The 14,194-nt window shown below is 65.9% G+C and overlaps 2 protein-coding genes across 5 annotated transcripts in view; one reads left to right on the top strand and one right to left on the bottom strand.

Annotated features, from left to right (window-relative positions):
* Positions 1-137: 137 nt before the first annotated feature.
* On the bottom strand, positions 138-10,147 carry STAT6 (signal transducer and activator of transcription 6). 3 transcript variants are annotated; one of them, XM_088068786.1, is made up of 22 exons: positions 10,019-10,147; positions 8,028-8,153; positions 7,589-7,855; positions 6,698-6,827; positions 6,455-6,593; positions 4,800-4,883; positions 4,410-4,714; positions 4,180-4,305; positions 3,901-4,089; positions 3,742-3,829; positions 3,519-3,641; positions 3,299-3,391; positions 2,948-3,154; positions 2,777-2,871; positions 2,546-2,682; positions 2,298-2,444; positions 2,067-2,136; positions 1,680-1,805; positions 1,494-1,595; positions 1,328-1,393; positions 939-1,085; positions 138-853 (listed from the first exon to the last, which is right to left on the bottom strand). In XM_088068786.1, exons 4-22 carry the CDS (start codon positions 6,811-6,813, stop codon positions 673-675), a joined length of 2,541 nt encoding a protein of 846 aa, XP_087924912.1. In that variant the 5' UTR covers positions 6,814-6,827; positions 7,589-7,855; positions 8,028-8,153; positions 10,019-10,147; the 3' UTR covers positions 138-672. The 3 variants fall into 3 exon arrangements, with proteins under 3 accessions (XP_087924912.1, XP_014116097.2, XP_087924913.1); XM_014260622.2 differs by lacking the exons at positions 7,589-7,855; positions 8,028-8,153 and having other exon boundaries at positions 10,019-10,126; XM_088068787.1 differs by lacking the exons at positions 138-853; positions 939-1,085; positions 1,328-1,393; positions 1,494-1,595; positions 10,019-10,147 and adding an exon at positions 1,475-1,493 and having other exon boundaries at positions 8,028-9,990.
* A 2,807-nt stretch (positions 10,148-12,954) lies between these two features.
* Positions 12,955-14,194, top strand: part of LRP1 (LDL receptor related protein 1) — an 81,776-nt gene continuing 80,536 nt past the window's right edge. For both annotated transcript variants that reach the window (XM_088068757.1, XM_088068758.1), the window contains exon 1: positions 12,955-13,083. In XM_088068757.1, the coding sequence (XP_087924883.1) occupies positions 13,011-13,083 (73 nt within the window). In that variant the 5' untranslated portion in view covers positions 12,955-13,010. The remainder of the gene's footprint in view (positions 13,084-14,194) is intronic.

The following is a 14,194-nucleotide window of genomic DNA, read 5'->3' on the forward strand; positions in this document are numbered from 1 at the left end:
AACCCCCCCGGGGTCCTCCTCCTTCCCCCCCCCTCCCCCTCCCTACAAGCCGTGCCCAGCCCCGGGGTTCCCACTCCCCCCGTTAGGACTGTGTGGTGTCTTTTTAGAGCATTAGCGACTCTTCCTTTGTACCGTGTACAGTAGATTATTTATTTTGTTATTTTGGAATAAAACTTTATTTTATGGCTTATCTTCCTGCCCCCTGCTCCAGCCTGGAGGTGGGGGGTGGGAAACAGCTCAAAACCCCAAAGCAAGCGCTGACTGCGGGGGTGCGCGGGGACCGGGTCCCCCTCCATGGGGGTCCCGGTGTCCCCCCGCCGGGCACCGGGCTGGCACCTCCGCCCCGGCGCCGTTCGCGCTGCCGCCTCCCGCCCCCGCGGTGACTCATCCCGGCGGCGTGGGCCGGGGGCACCGCCTGCGGCTGCCGGTGCCCCCCACGCAGGACGGGGCCCCTGTGCCTGCACCCCCTCACCCGCGGACCCCCGGCAGCGGCGGGGGCGGGCAGCAAAGCACGGAGTGTGGGGGGGGCGGGGGTTACCCCAAATCCCCCCAACCCCGCCTTTCCCAGCTGGAGTTTCCATCCCTGCAGGAGTCGTATCAAGTCCATGAACCCAGGCAAGGCTGGGAGGGAGTGGGGGGGTCCCAGTCCGATGCTCCCCCCCAGCAGCCCCCTCACGCGTGTCCCGGCCGGATGCTGTCATCCCACCGCGGCTCCCCCAGCCCCCAGGAGGACAGGCTGGAATTGGGGTACCCGCTGTGCTGCGGGAGGGGCGTGAAGGGGGGCAGCAGGGGCACCTCCTGCAGGAGCTGCTCCAACTCCGAGGCTGATGACTGCTCCATGCCGGGTGACATCCTGGGGACAGAGGCAGCAGGGTGACCGGGGGTGGGAGGGGGGGCCTGGGAGGGGCTTTCCCCTGCTGACCCCTCCCCGTGCTTACCACCGCGGGGGGCTCTGCAGCGAGGCATCCTCCACGGCCTGGAACGGGGGCAGCTCGGGCATCTCCTCGTCCTGCGGCTCCGCAGAGGGACCCGCGGGCAGCAGCTGCGAGACCTCCCCGGGCATGTACTGGTTGGGCATGAAGGGTCTGGGGGGGCAAAGAATGGTGTAGACCCTGCCCCCAGGGCACTCAGCAGCCCCGAGGCACTGGGAAGGCACTGCTTGGTTTGTGGGGGGCTGGTGTGGGAGCTCCTCCTGGGAGCACAGGGCACTGGGAGCACTGGTCAGCTGGGGATGGTCACTCCAGGTGTGCCAGCCCAGGGTTGGGGGGAGGGAAAGGGGGGACAGGGCAGGGTGTTCCCCCCCATCCACCTGTGTGCCAGGTCTTACCCGGGGGGCCTGAAGGCAGGGTCCTGGCAGTGGGACAGCGAGGGAGGCGAGACCATCGGTGATGGGCTGTGGGGAGCAGGAGCACTCAGAGAGGGGGGAACACCCCCGACCCTGCTGGGGGGTGGAGGGGTGTCCACCCTGCCCCCCCATCCTGCCCTGCTCCTACCTGTGGAATGGGGAGGTGAGCCTGTTTGGGACCATCATGATATTGCTCTCAACAGTGGGGTAGCCTGTGGGGATGGGCTGGGGGCAGAATGGAGTGGGGGGGCTGCAGAGCACACACAGAGAGGGTCAGATTGAGGGGGATGCTCTGCCACAGCCCCCACCCCACGCCCCACAGCAGGGCACTCACCAGATGGGGGCCAGCAGTGGCTGCAGACTCTCAGGGTGCAGCTCGTGCTGCAGCATGGGCAGGCTGAACATCGGTGTCTGGGGAGCCTCGGGAGGGGCCCCCACGGTGCTTGGAGGCTGCTGATCCCTGCAAAAGCACATGGTCCCCATCAGCACTGCCAGTCCAGGCTCTGAAGGGGAATATGTGCCACTGGTGCTCAGGGGGAGGGTGGGAGGTGCACACGTGCCTCAGTGCAACTTGGGGCCCACCGGGGGCTCTTTGCTCACCAGCACAGTTCTGTTTTTCCCAGTCAGGGATTTCCATGCCCAGGGGATGCTCAGGCCAGCCAGGAGTCTGTGCAAACCCTGGCTCATGTGCACACACCTCCAGCACAGACCTCGCACCCACCTTTCTCTTTCCACAGTCATCTTGATGGCAGTGGAGACATAGCCCCGGCCGTCCTTGCCTGTCTGCTCTTCTGCTCAGGGAGGAGAAGCATCCATGAGCCACCACCCCCACCGTGCCCTGCCAACCACCTTTGCCAGCCCCAGTTGCCCCTGCAAACCCAAGACCTCCCCCCACAGCGTTGCAGGGGTGCAGAGGGCCAGCCCAGGGCCCATCCCAGCCCTCCCCACTCACTGTTGTAGTGACTCCCAAACGCCTGGTCCTTGGGGATGTTGGGGTACAGGTTACGGAGCTGCCCCAGGTCCCGGATCCGGTCGCCGAGGCAGCGGATGGACAGGTCCTTGGCAGAGAAAGGCTGGATGTTTTCCACCTGGCTGGAGCCTGGGTGAGGGGAGACACATCACTGGATTCCAGTGGTGGCTCCTGTACCATCCCCTGGCAGTGAGGAGCCACCCTGCACGGCACCTGACCCCGTGTCTCACCGTCCTTGCCCCGGATGACGTAAGCGATGGTGACGCCCCCGATCTCGGAGTCGCTGAAGCGGAGCAGGAAGGTCCCGTCCGGCTCCATGCTCAGCAGTTTGCACACGTACTGCTTGCTAATGAAGCCCATGATGAGCCTGGAGGGGTGCACAGATGGGGAAGTGGGATCAGGACCACCCAGGGCAGTGGGGTGGGATTAGGACCCCCAAAGCCCAGCTCCAGGGCACCCACCTGTCTGACCAGTAACTTTTGAGGCATCTCTTGGTGAGGTCCAGGACTCCATCAAACCACTGCCAGAAGGTGAATCCCCGGCCAGGGAGGATCTCCTGAGGCAGAGAGAGGCCATGAGGCTCCCCATGGCCACACTGGCCCCTGACCACCCTGGCCAGCCCTCCCAGTCACCTTGTTGAACTGGGCCCAGGAGACCTGGCGGCCCTGGAAGTCCTCAGGGCTGGTGCTGTGATCATTGAAGATCTTCTGGGCCAGGAAGAAGTAGTGCTCCTTGAGGAGCCCCTTGGTGGTCTGCACCTCTGCCATGAACTTCAGGTTCAGGGTGTCACACATCTTGTCCCAGGGCACTCGATCGGCCACCACGAAGGGCACCCGCTCCTGTGGCCAGGCAGGGGGTCATGAGGACATGATGCCCGCTTTGTTCCAGCCCTGGGCTCCTCCTCCCACGTGCACCGTTCTCCCCTCTCCAGAGCCCAGTGAACCCCAGGTTCCAGCTCCTTCCCTCCAGCTCGTGGCACTCACAATGTCGGAGAAGGCGTTGTCCCACAGCACGGTGGCTTTGGCGTTGTTGTCCTGGTTCCCATGGACGATGACCACAATGGGCAGAGACAGGACCTAAGGGCAGAGAGTGGCCCTGAGCCAAGTGTGGTGGCCACCCTGGGACTGTCCCAGCGCAGCACAGGTGCCCCACAGGGGAAGGCTCAGCACATCCAGCCCCATCCCATGGCAGAGGAGCTGGTACCTGGAGGTGGATGGAGACGTTGCTGGGGGTCAAGATGACGTTGGTGCTGAACAGGACGGCGCATTTCTCCTCTGTCACCGACTCAGAGCCCTTCCGCTCACAGCGCTTGATCTTCTTCAGCAGCTGGGAGGGAGAGCTGAGCATCCCCAGCCACGGGACCCCCAAAAACCCAAGAGAGCCCCCAGCACAGCCCCCAGCCCAGCCCCTCACTGGTGGCACTTACCACGTTCTTGAAGTTGGCGCAGCAGGTCCCGCTGGTGGGGTTGGTCTCCAGGGCCACTGTGTTGTGCACGATCTCCCCTGTGCTCTCACTGGGCAGAGGAGGGGGTCAGGGGGGGAGCAGCGGTGGGGAAGCCCCCCTGCCCCCACACCCACTGCTCACCTGAGGATGTTGCTGTAGTTGCTGAGCTCCAGCTCCCGTGCCTGCTTCTCTGTCACCATGTCAGCCCTCACCACGTAGGGCTTGGGCGCTGCCTTCAGCAGCTGCGGGCCCAGCAGGAACCGCACGATTGCCTGGAACTTGGTCTGAGTCTTCAGCACCTGTGGGGGCTGCTTCTCCACCAGGAAGGAGCTGAGGGACAAAGGGACACCATGGCACTTGGCAGCTCTGCCACCAGCCCCTGCAGACCCACCTCAACCCCTGGCCACCTCAGCCAGTTACCTCTTGACCAGGCTGGACAACACCTCGTTGAGGCGCTCCAGGAGCCGGGACAGCAGGTCAGGCTCGCTGCTCATTGCCATCACCTGCTCCTGCAGCTGGAAGTAAACCTTGACCAGGCTCTCACACCTGGGGAAAGGGGGACCCTCAGTACCCCACCCTCACTCACCTGGAGCCCCTTGGGGCACAGGAGGTTGCTCAGGGTCCCCCAGCCCTGCCCTTTCCCCTCTCACCTCTTCTGCAGCGGTGCCAGATTCTCCTCAAAGATGGCCCCGTTCCCTGCCAGCTGCTGTTGTCTCTTCCAGATCTGGATCCTCTTCAGCACCTGCTGTTTGGCCGCCTCCAGCTCCTTCACAGCCTCCAGGATGAGGGTGGGCAGTTCCCTGGGGGCCATGGTGCCCTGCACGGCCGCGTCCCGCCCTGGCCCCTCGTCGCAGAGCGCCTGGATCTCATGGACTCGGTGCTGCAGCCGCTGCAGCCCCAGGCTGAACTTCAGCTCCTCCTGCCGCCGGTGGAAGCTGAGGGGCAGGTGGTGGTCCTGGGGCAGGGCAGAGCGGGGTCAGCGGGGGCTGCAGCCGGTCCTGCACCTCGGGGTGCCCGGGAGGGGGACAGGGAGCACCCACCCGTTTGAGCACGGCCGCCTTCTCACCCTCCAGGATGGCTCTCACGACGGCCACCAGCCGCAGAGGGTCCCGACGGAAGGTGTTCTGGGGGGACACAAACGGGGGGTGTCAGGGGGACAGGACATGTGCCCCCTGTTCCTGGACCCCTCCCACCCCAGCCCCTTCCCACAACACCCAGCCAAGGCAATTCAGCGGTTCCACAACCACCACAGAACTGATTTCCGGCTTTAAAACCGCTTTAAATGGCGCAAAGGATCATGGAATATCTGGAGTTGGAGGGAACATCAGGATCATTGTCTCCAACTCAATTTTTTTGTGTAAAAAGTAGAAGAATCAACTTCAAATTGAAAAAAAAAAAAAAAATTCCAAACCAAAAGGAATTCTCCATTCCTGTGAGCATTTCTTCCAGCCTCCAGCCTGACACCTGGGGGAGACTCTCCCAGCTGCCCTGGGTGGATCAATGCTTTCCACTGAAAACAGGGAGAGGAATTCCCCTGCTGGCTCCAGCTCTTGTGTCCCGTGCCAGCTCCTCCGGCCTTCACGCATTTCCCAAATTAGCTACTTCCCAAAACAGCAGCAGAAACACGATGGGGGAATGGCTGATGACGTGCTTGCTGGGTTCCTGTGCCGGTGGGAGCTCCAGTGCGGGGGTCTGGATGCAGCACTGGTAGCCCCGTGGGCTCTTCCAGGGAAAATGTGGGATTCAGGGGATGAGAGGCCCAGATTTGGCTCCCACTTGCAGCCCCAGCCCTGTGGTTGCCCATCCTGGGGGCCACCTTGCTCTCACTGCCCACAGCAGCACCAAGAGCAGGAAACAGCCTGGCTGGGCATGGAGGAATGAAGATTTGGTGTTCTGGCATGAGGGATGAAGGGAGGAGGGAACACAGGAGGGCTGCTCTGCTTCAACATTTTAAATAATAAAAAATCCCTAAGCTGAAACATCTGCTTGTTTCCTACAGCAAAAAGCAACAGTCTTGTTTTGGAAAGCCACCCTGCTCCCCAGAAGTTTTGACTAAAGCTGATCCCTTCCCAAATGTTGGATATTAAAAAGGTCTGTTACCAAATAAGCAGAGTTTTCAACCAGAATGGGGCTCTGGGAGTGAGCCCTGCTCAGCCCTGGAACTCTGAGCTCTGCTGGCCAGAGGGGATAAATCAGAGGGTTGGGAAAAGGACAGAGCAATTCCAACAGCCTTGATAAGAGAAAGCCCCAAAAATGAACCCCAAAGCTCACACCAGGAGGAAACGCAGCCCCACACAGCATGGAGGAAGGAGCAAACAAACACTTGAGCAGAAAATGGGGAACATCTGGTGAGACGGATGTTCCCCAGGTGCCAACAGCTGGGGGCCAGTGGGGCCCTGGGGGCTGAGGGGCTCAGGAGGGTCCCCATGGGATCATTTCAGGGAAGATTTAGCAGCTCCTGTGAGTCACTGGGCTGCAGAACCCAGGTCAGCCCTGGAATGCAAACAAACCCCCTCTGTCCTGTGGAACACCCCAAAAATCCAATCTCTGAGTCTGCTCATTGCTCACAAGCCTGGAAATGGGTGTCACACAGGGACCATCATAAGGCATCGAGCCCTTCCAGCATAAAAGAACCAAGTTTTCCCAGGAGCTGGCTGCAATCCCAGTGTGACCCAGCCCCAGGGTCCCTACACACCTCGATGCTGCTGACTTGCTGCAGGATCTGGCTCTGCTGCCCATCGCTGCCGGCAGCGCTGCGGAGCTTCTCCAGCATGGCCGAGAGCAGCCTGCTGGCCATGCTGCTGCAGAAGGCGTCTGAGCCATTGATGAACTCCCTGGAGCGGGGAAAAGTGGGGAGAATGGGCATGGATCCCCATCCTCCCCCGTGTGACCCCCAGCCCTGCACTGCTCCAGGGAGGAAGGGTCCCAGGATACTCACCAGGGCTGGTTCTCCAGCCACTCGGCCAGGAGACAGCGCAGACTCCGGGGAAACTCTGTGGAAAGGCTGCTGAACTCCTCCGGTGGCATGTGGGATACCAGGTTCCAGAGGGACATCTTGGAACAGTCACCTGTGGACAAACAGGCGAGGGGATGGGGACAGGGCCACTCAAGCAGCCCCCAGCCCAGCCCAGCCCTGGGGGGGGGTCGAGGGCTGAGTGCCCCTCAGGGAGGAGGTGAGAGTTGCTGCTTCTCCTTCTGCATCTGAACCTGCTGCTTCACTGGGCTGGGGCTGCTGGGGAGGAGGAGTGGGAAACTTGATCCAGGATCAGCCTCTTGGGCAATCCCAGATGAGCTGGCAGCCCATTTGTGCCTCAGTTTCCTGTATCTCTGGGGAATCCCTGCTCCTTCTGCCACAAGGACACACGAAGGGATGGGCAAGAGCTGCTGGACATGGCACAGGAGAGCTGGAAGAGCTGGAAGAGTGTGGAGCCCTCAAGTGTGAACTCCCCCGAGCTTGGTGAGCTCGTTCCACCGGGGTGATCCCAGTGAGGTGGCTTGGCTGAACTTCCTCAGGTGTTCCTCGCAAGAAGGGCCCCTTCCCCGGCCGCCCCTCACGCTCGGTGGACTCCAGAGATCAGGAAAAGCAAGAAGAGGACTGGAATGAGGTGCTAGATAGGGAATTCCACCCGGAATGCCCGGGCTGGGGGCTCACAGCCCCACCGCACCCCAAGGTGGGCGGTGGAACCCCAACATTCCCACCCCGTCCCCTCAGCATTGCCCGCGCCTCTTCCCGACAGCTCCCGCCCTTCCTCCCGCCTCGCTCGCACCCTCCGGCCCCGCCGCAGCCCCGCGGGCCCGGCCGGCCAGGGGGGTCCCCGGGCAGACACACCTCGCTGCCGGTTCCGTCGGCCCCGCCCGGAGCCAAGGCCCGATCCCGCGGCGGATCCCGGCGTCTCACGGCCCAGCCGAGGGGCCGGTGCACCGGCGGGACCCCCGGGCGGCCCAGGCCTCGCCTTCAGGGCCCTCAGGCGAACGGGCGGGCGCGGAGCCGCGGCACGGCCCGAGCCCCCGCGGGCAGCGCGGTCCCCACGGGCCTGGGCCGCACGGAGCCGCCGAAGGCGCAGGGCGGAGGTGGAGCTGAGAGACTCCGAGAACCCTGCGAGGGGAAGGAAGCCAGCGTCACTGGGCAACGTCGCAGCCGGAGCAAACAAACGCCTGCGGCCTGCCCCGAGCACCGCAGCGGGAGCACCCCGGGCTGGCGGCGGTGCGGCTCTCGGGGGTCACCAGGCCTCACGGAGCCCCGTGTGCCATCCCCGTGAGGGACCAACCGTGGTGGCTGCAGGCTGACGCCTTCCAGAAATGCTTTTGCTTTCGACTCCGCGCTGCCCGGAGCAAACAGATCCCGGGTATTCACCGCAGTGAGCCGCCCAGGGGATGAGGTTACTCGGAGGGATCTGTGGCCGGTGGGAAACGCGCACAGCAATTCTGGGAATGCTGCTGGGTTTTTCCCCACAGTCCCAGTGGGATTTTGGCAGGAGGGGAAAAACAGCCTTTCCTTTTGCCACCTTCGAGGTTAATCCCCATCCTCCTGCTCCATTAAACCTGTATTTCTGCTCAGCCCTGGGAGGCAGCTGCTGGCTGGAAGCGCCAGCCTGGAGTGTAAGCCTTAAGCCAGGCGTGCCTGGATCTGCTGAGAGTCTGCAGGACAAGCTGCTCTGCTCTCTCCTCCCACAGCCCAGGAGGAGCTCGAGGGGGAACATAATGTCCCCTCCTGGCATCGGTCAAAGCAGTTCCTTCAGCCCAGCTGTGCCCTGAATCCTTCCCATCCTAATTTCCACGTTTACCTCTTCCTCTCCTGCAGAAGAGCTTTTCCCAGTTCCCTCCTGGGGACAATATCCCATGGGGACCCTCCTCTAGGTCACGCCGGGAAGCCGAGGTCGCAGGGATACAGCTGCGTTGTGGAAACCGGCTCGACACGGGGCAGGATACGGCACCCGGGGAGGGGGAGCAGCCGCCCCCCACCCGCTCCCCGTCCCCAAACCCCTCGATGCAGCCACTTTCGCTTCCTTCTCCACCCTCGTGGGGTGTCCCGTGAGAGAAGGTGCCTCAGGAGGAGCCCAAGCACGGGAGGGGGCTCAGGGACCCCCAAACTCAGCATAGACTTTGTGCTCTCTTACTGCAAAAAGAAACCTTGTCCCTGAGCTGGAGCCGCCGTACATTCCCCGTCCCCTTCCCTGTCCCGAGGTGCCGTAAATCCCACCGTAAATTAATGTTATCATTAACCACCAGCCCTTCCTGGCGGCCAGCCGCAGCCCCCCACCCTCGGGGGCGGGCTGTGTCGGGGGGACGGACCCCAGCCCGCTGCCCTCTGCGATCTCCCAGCCCGGCTCAGGTGGGTCCCTCTGCACCCTCCTCATCCTGCGGGGCACCTCAGAGCACGCTCCCTGTGCCGGCAGATTCTCCGGGGCTTTCTCCATGTTCCGACGTTTTCCAAATGCTGTGGAAACGCGGACTTCTCTCTGACTCTGCCCTCGCCGGGAAGAGCCCGAGGGATATCGCTGCCCTTCAGCATGCCTCGGTTTCCCCGGGGAGCTGGGGACGCCACTGCTGCCAGTTCTCCGGCCGGGGCCATAACACAGGACACTGTGGGACACTGTGACAGTGCCACGCGGAGGACACACAGGTTTTGGGGGGGGTTCTGGGGGGCTGCCCACTGCTGACCGCTGGGGGAGTGAAAGTTCTGGTGCGTAGGAAGGGGAGCGGGGCCTTCCCGGACGACCCAGCCCAGAGTGACTCACGGCTCATGGAGCCCGGGCTGGATTCGGTGCCGCTCCCATCCCAGGAATTCGCTGTCCGGGTCCACCGGCGGGACGGGGGAAGGGGTCTTCCTTGGCCCCCACGCACCCCCCGTCCCCAAACAGCACCATGCCAGGAGAGTGGGGTGCCAGGAGAGCTGGGTGCCATCCTCTGCACCCTCCCAGCAGCGGGTGCTCTGGACTCCGGGTCCAGAACGTGGCTGCGTTCCCACCTGGGCGGCCTATGCAACCTCGGCGCCACCGGTCCCGGAGTCCCTTCCCCATCCCCAAACACCCCACTGAGGTGCTGTCAGTCGCTCCGCTCCCCCTCAGAGGCCCGGCTCAGCCTGTCACACATCACACGTGCGCCCCACAGCCCCCCAGCCCCGGGCAGCTCCGGTCCCTGGGATGCCCCGCAGAGCCTCGGCTCCCCCTGGCTCCCAGCTCGGTGCCCCTGCACGAGTTCCTGGCCGGAGTGGGAGGTGCCAAGCAGCGGCAGAGTCCCCGGTCCCGTCCCCCGTTACCTGGCGAGAGCAGCCGCGGGCGGGGGGCGGCCGGTCCCCGCGAGCCCTCCTTCACTCCATAGAGGCGTCGGGCGCGTCCGGTCCCCACGGCGGCCCCGCTCCGCCGGGAAGCGCCGAGCGCAGGAAGGGGGAGGAGACGCGCGAGCGGAGGGATGGGAGGGCACCGGGAACGGGACCAGCCTCGGCAGGACCCGGGACCCCCGCACGGCCCCACCGAGGGGCTGCGGCACCCACCGGCTCCGCGTCCGCCCCGTATCAGCCCTCACCCACTCGTGACCCTACTCGTGTTCCGTATATCCCCATTCGTGTCCCCTGTCATGACCGCACTCTTACCCCATATCCCACTCGTGACCGCACATCTGCCCCATTCAGCCCCCACCCACCCACTGGTGGCACCCACGCGTGTCCCCCCGCCCCATCTGTGACACCCGCTCCTGACCCTGCTCCTGCGCTAATCAGGTCCCTCTTTACTGCCCTTCCAAGCCCCCCGCCCATCCCCGTGGGTGCCCCCCACCCATTCCCGCGGCTGCTCTCGCACCGGGGCAGGCCCGGTTCCGTGGCCCCGCCGTTCCCGGGTGCACCGGGCCAGGCGGTTGGTCCCGGGCTGCACCTTCACCGTGCGGTTTGAATCCCGGTCCCCGTCCTGGGGTCCGAGCCCGTGGCTGGTCCCGGGCTGTGCCCGCCTCTGCTTGCGCCCTCCGGTACCGAGCCGAGGACGGCAGCGGGGGCACTGAAAAGGGGTACTCGTTGCTTGGGGGGGGCTTGCTGCTGCACGAGGTACCCGTCCCGCCCTCGGGGCGCTCCTTCGGCCGCTCCGACCCCCGCGCCCACCGGAGCGGAGGGGCAGCACCGGGCAGGGCTACCCCGGGGCCGCCAGGGGGCGCTGCCGCACCGCCGGTGCCATCCCGGGACGAACCGGGGGATGCGAGGCCGGCTGCCAGGGCTGGGGATGCGGTACCGGGGCTGGGGCAGGGCCGCGGGGTCCCTGCGTTCCACCCGGCTCCTCCCGCCGTGGCGCCAGCGAACTCTCCGTGCTGCCATTTCGAGCATCAAACCCGCCCGGGGGCCCCGTGAGAGCGGCTCGCCCGCTGCGCACCGGGACATCCCGGGAGAGCGGACAGCGGCCGGGGCTGTTCGGGACTGGGAAGGGGCTTCCCGGCCTCCCCACGCCCCCGTGCAGGACGGTACCGAGTAGGAATGGGGCTCTGGAGGGTGGCCGGGACCCACGCGTGGTAGGAATTAGAATCGCACCCACTCCCCGGGTCGTGTGGGACGTTTGGGAGCTCTAGGGGAATGAGGGGTACAGAGCCGGCCCCAGAACCCCTCCAGCCCACCGGGTTACACCGCGCTTTTTGCCACCCCGGCGCTTCTGCAGGGGCGGCGTCCCGAGAACATCTGGACCTTCTCCCGAACATCTGGCGCCGCAGCAGCCTGAATCACCCAAGTCCCCCCCGCAGCTGCCTGCGGCAGGGGTGGGGCGGAACAGGCGTGTGACATAATTAAAAAAACATATGACATCACACGGAGGGGTCGCACGGTGCCTGATGACGGGGCCGGCACCGTTGCCCATCTCCCTCCTCGGCCCCGGGCCCACGCAGGCAGCGGAATGGCCCGTGGGTGACGTCACGGTTCTGGCTCTGACGTCACGGTTCTCAGTCAAAGCCGGAGGTGGGTGAGTGATGGCCGGCCTTGCGGATAACGGGACCCCCATGATGGGGGTCTGCTCTTCTGGCCCCCCGGCCCTGAGCCCCACTCCTGTAGCCCCCGCAAGGACGGCTGGTGGGACGGCGAGGGTCCTGTGCACTGGGGGGTGACGAGGGACCCCCTGCCCTGGGGGGACAGTGAGGGTCCCACTACTCTCGGACACAGTGAGGGTCCTGCTGCCCTGGGGGAACGGTCAGGGTCCCGCCGCCCTTGGGGGCGGTGATGGTTTTGCCGTCCTGGGAGAATGGCGAGGCTCCTGTTACCTTTGGGGATGGTGAAGGGCCCTCTGCCCTGGGGGACAGTGAGAGTCCTGCAGCCCTGAGAGGACGGCGAGGGTCCCGCTGCCCTCGGGAATGATGAGGGTCCTGCTGCCTCGTCCGTCTCTGACCCGCAGCCGGTACCGTGTGCAGGTAGAGGGGAGCTGGGCCTCCCCCGCCCCTGGGGGGAACGGGGGCCAACACAGCGGGGACGGGCCGGGGGCTGGAGCGGCATCGCGGGCCGGCACCGCGTGTGGCCGCGGGAGCCGCAGCGCTGGACCTGGATCACACCGGCTCCCTGCCCGTATCACACCGGCCCCGGCGCCCGCCCCGGCCCCGGATCCGGCCACGGCCCCGGCCCCCTTCTCGTACCATACCGACACCCATACCGACTCCAACACCGGCACCGGATCCTGGACCATACTGACACCGAGACTCCTACCGGATCTCCGCCTGTACCATAGTGACACTGATACCGACACCGGACCCCTGCCCGTACCATACCGAGACCGACACCGGACCCCTGCCCGGACTGTACCGAGACCGATACTGGTGCCGACACCGGACCCCTGCCCGTGCCATACCGAGACCGATACCGGACCCCTGCCCGGACCCTGTCCACACCCACCGGGGGGCGCAGCCCCGGCACAGCACGCGCATGCGCGTAGGGACCCCCCCCCAACGCCACGCGCGTGTCCCCCCCGCACCCCCCCCCCCCGTTCCCGTCCTCGGCGGCGGCGGCTCGAGCCCGGTTACGTCAGGCGGGCGGCGGCGCGCGCTCCATCCCCCCCGCCATTCACCGCCCTCCCTCCGCCGCGGCGGCGGCGCGCGCAGACCCCCCCCCCCCCATCCCCCGCCGCCCCCCGGCCTCGCCGCCGCCGCCCAGCCCGGAGGGTCCGCCCGCCTCCCGGCCCGGCCCGGCCCGGCCGCCGGCCCGCCCCCGCCCGCCCCCCGGGGTTGTCGGTGCGCGGGCCCGGGACGCGCCGCCCCACGGGCAGCACGGCGTGAGGAGCCGCCGCCGAGCCGCCGGCATGGGGCCGCTGCTGGCCCTCGCCGGGAGCCTCCTGGCCCTGCTGGCCGCGCCCGCCGCCCGCGCCCTCGAAGGTGAGTCGGGGGGCGGCGGGGCCGGACCCCCACGGGGCGATACCGGCGGGGAGGGGGGGGGACACCGGCGGGGAGGGGGAGGCCCCGCAGCCGCTGTCGGGGGCGCGGGGCTCCGCCCGGCCGGGGGGGGGGCGGGGGGCGCCGCCGCCGCTGAGACAAAGCAGAGCGAGCGCAGCCCGGCCCCGCCGCGCCGTGGGGACACCGGAGGGACCGGGGGGCAGCGAGGGGCAGCGGGCCGGACTGGGGAGGCGCGTTCTCCCCGCACCCCTCCGCAGCGCACGGTGCGTCTCCCGCCCCGTCCCCCCGCAGTCGCGGGGGCCGCTCGCTGGCGCTCCCCGTTTTCTCCTCTCTGCCCGTTCCCGTGGCTCCCACCCGCCTTCCATCCCATTTTCCTCTGGAATCCGAAGTTTTCCCCTCAGCCAAGCAGAAAAGTTGGAGCTCAGCACCGCTGTGGGAGCCGGGGCCGGGGGTCCCGGTGTCCCGGGAGTGGCCGGGGCCAAGGTCCCACCGGTCCCCGGGGTGCCCGTGACAGCCCGGCCTCGCCCCACGCTCCCGCTCTTGCATAACCGGGGCTGCTTCTCCCGGAGCCGCGACGCCCGCCTGCGGAGTTTGGTTGTGACCGGGCCTGGTGGCACTGGGAATGTGTTTATCCAGCGAGCGGGCTGTCCGTCCCCCTGTCCGTCTGTCCGTTTGTCCATCCTCCCCCCATCGGTCCATCCAGCTCCTTGCCAGGCGCTCGTTCCCAAGCCGTGCACGTCGCGTTCCCGGCCCTTATTGATCTATTCAGTAAATACTTGAGCTCGTCAGCTCCATGGCCAGGCTGGGAATGTGCGAGGGGCCACTCTTGGCAGCGCCCGTGCTCCGCGCTGGCAGCAGATCCAGCCGGGAACCGGCGGCCGTGGCGAAGTTCCTCGCAACGCTTGGACGCGCAGGGCTGTTTTCCCCTTCAAAAGCAGGGAAATTGGGGGGGGTCTCGGCTTTCCTGTGACGGATTCCCCTCTGTCCGCAAGGGAATGGCCTGGAGAAATGAGAGGCCAGAATGATGGATGAACGAGAGGTTTTGTGGGTTTTTGGTTTTTTTTTGGAGGGAAATTTTTCTGTCCCATTTCTT

Source organism: Pseudopodoces humilis, chromosome 32, assembly GCF_049639895.1.
Source record: "Pseudopodoces humilis isolate 2021_Gansu_Grassland_sample_001 chromosome 32, ASM4963989v1, whole genome shotgun sequence".
Classification (NCBI taxonomy): Eukaryota; Metazoa; Chordata; class Aves; order Passeriformes; family Paridae; genus Pseudopodoces; species Pseudopodoces humilis.

Bases quoted from the DNA above. Each gene is read 5' to 3' on its own strand.
- STAT6 (XM_088068786.1), bottom strand. From the start codon at position 6,813: ATGTCCCTCTGGAACCTGGTATCCCACATGCCACCGGAGGAGTTCAGC. The intron at 6,594-6,697 runs GTGAGTATCCTG...TCCCCGCTCCAG, and splicing joins TGGCTGGAGAACCAGCCCTG to GGAGTTCATCAATGGCTCAG. The intron at 3,392-3,518 runs GTACCAGCTCCT...CTCTGCCCTTAG, and splicing joins ACGTCTCCATCCACCTCCAG to GTCCTGTCTCTGCCCATTGT.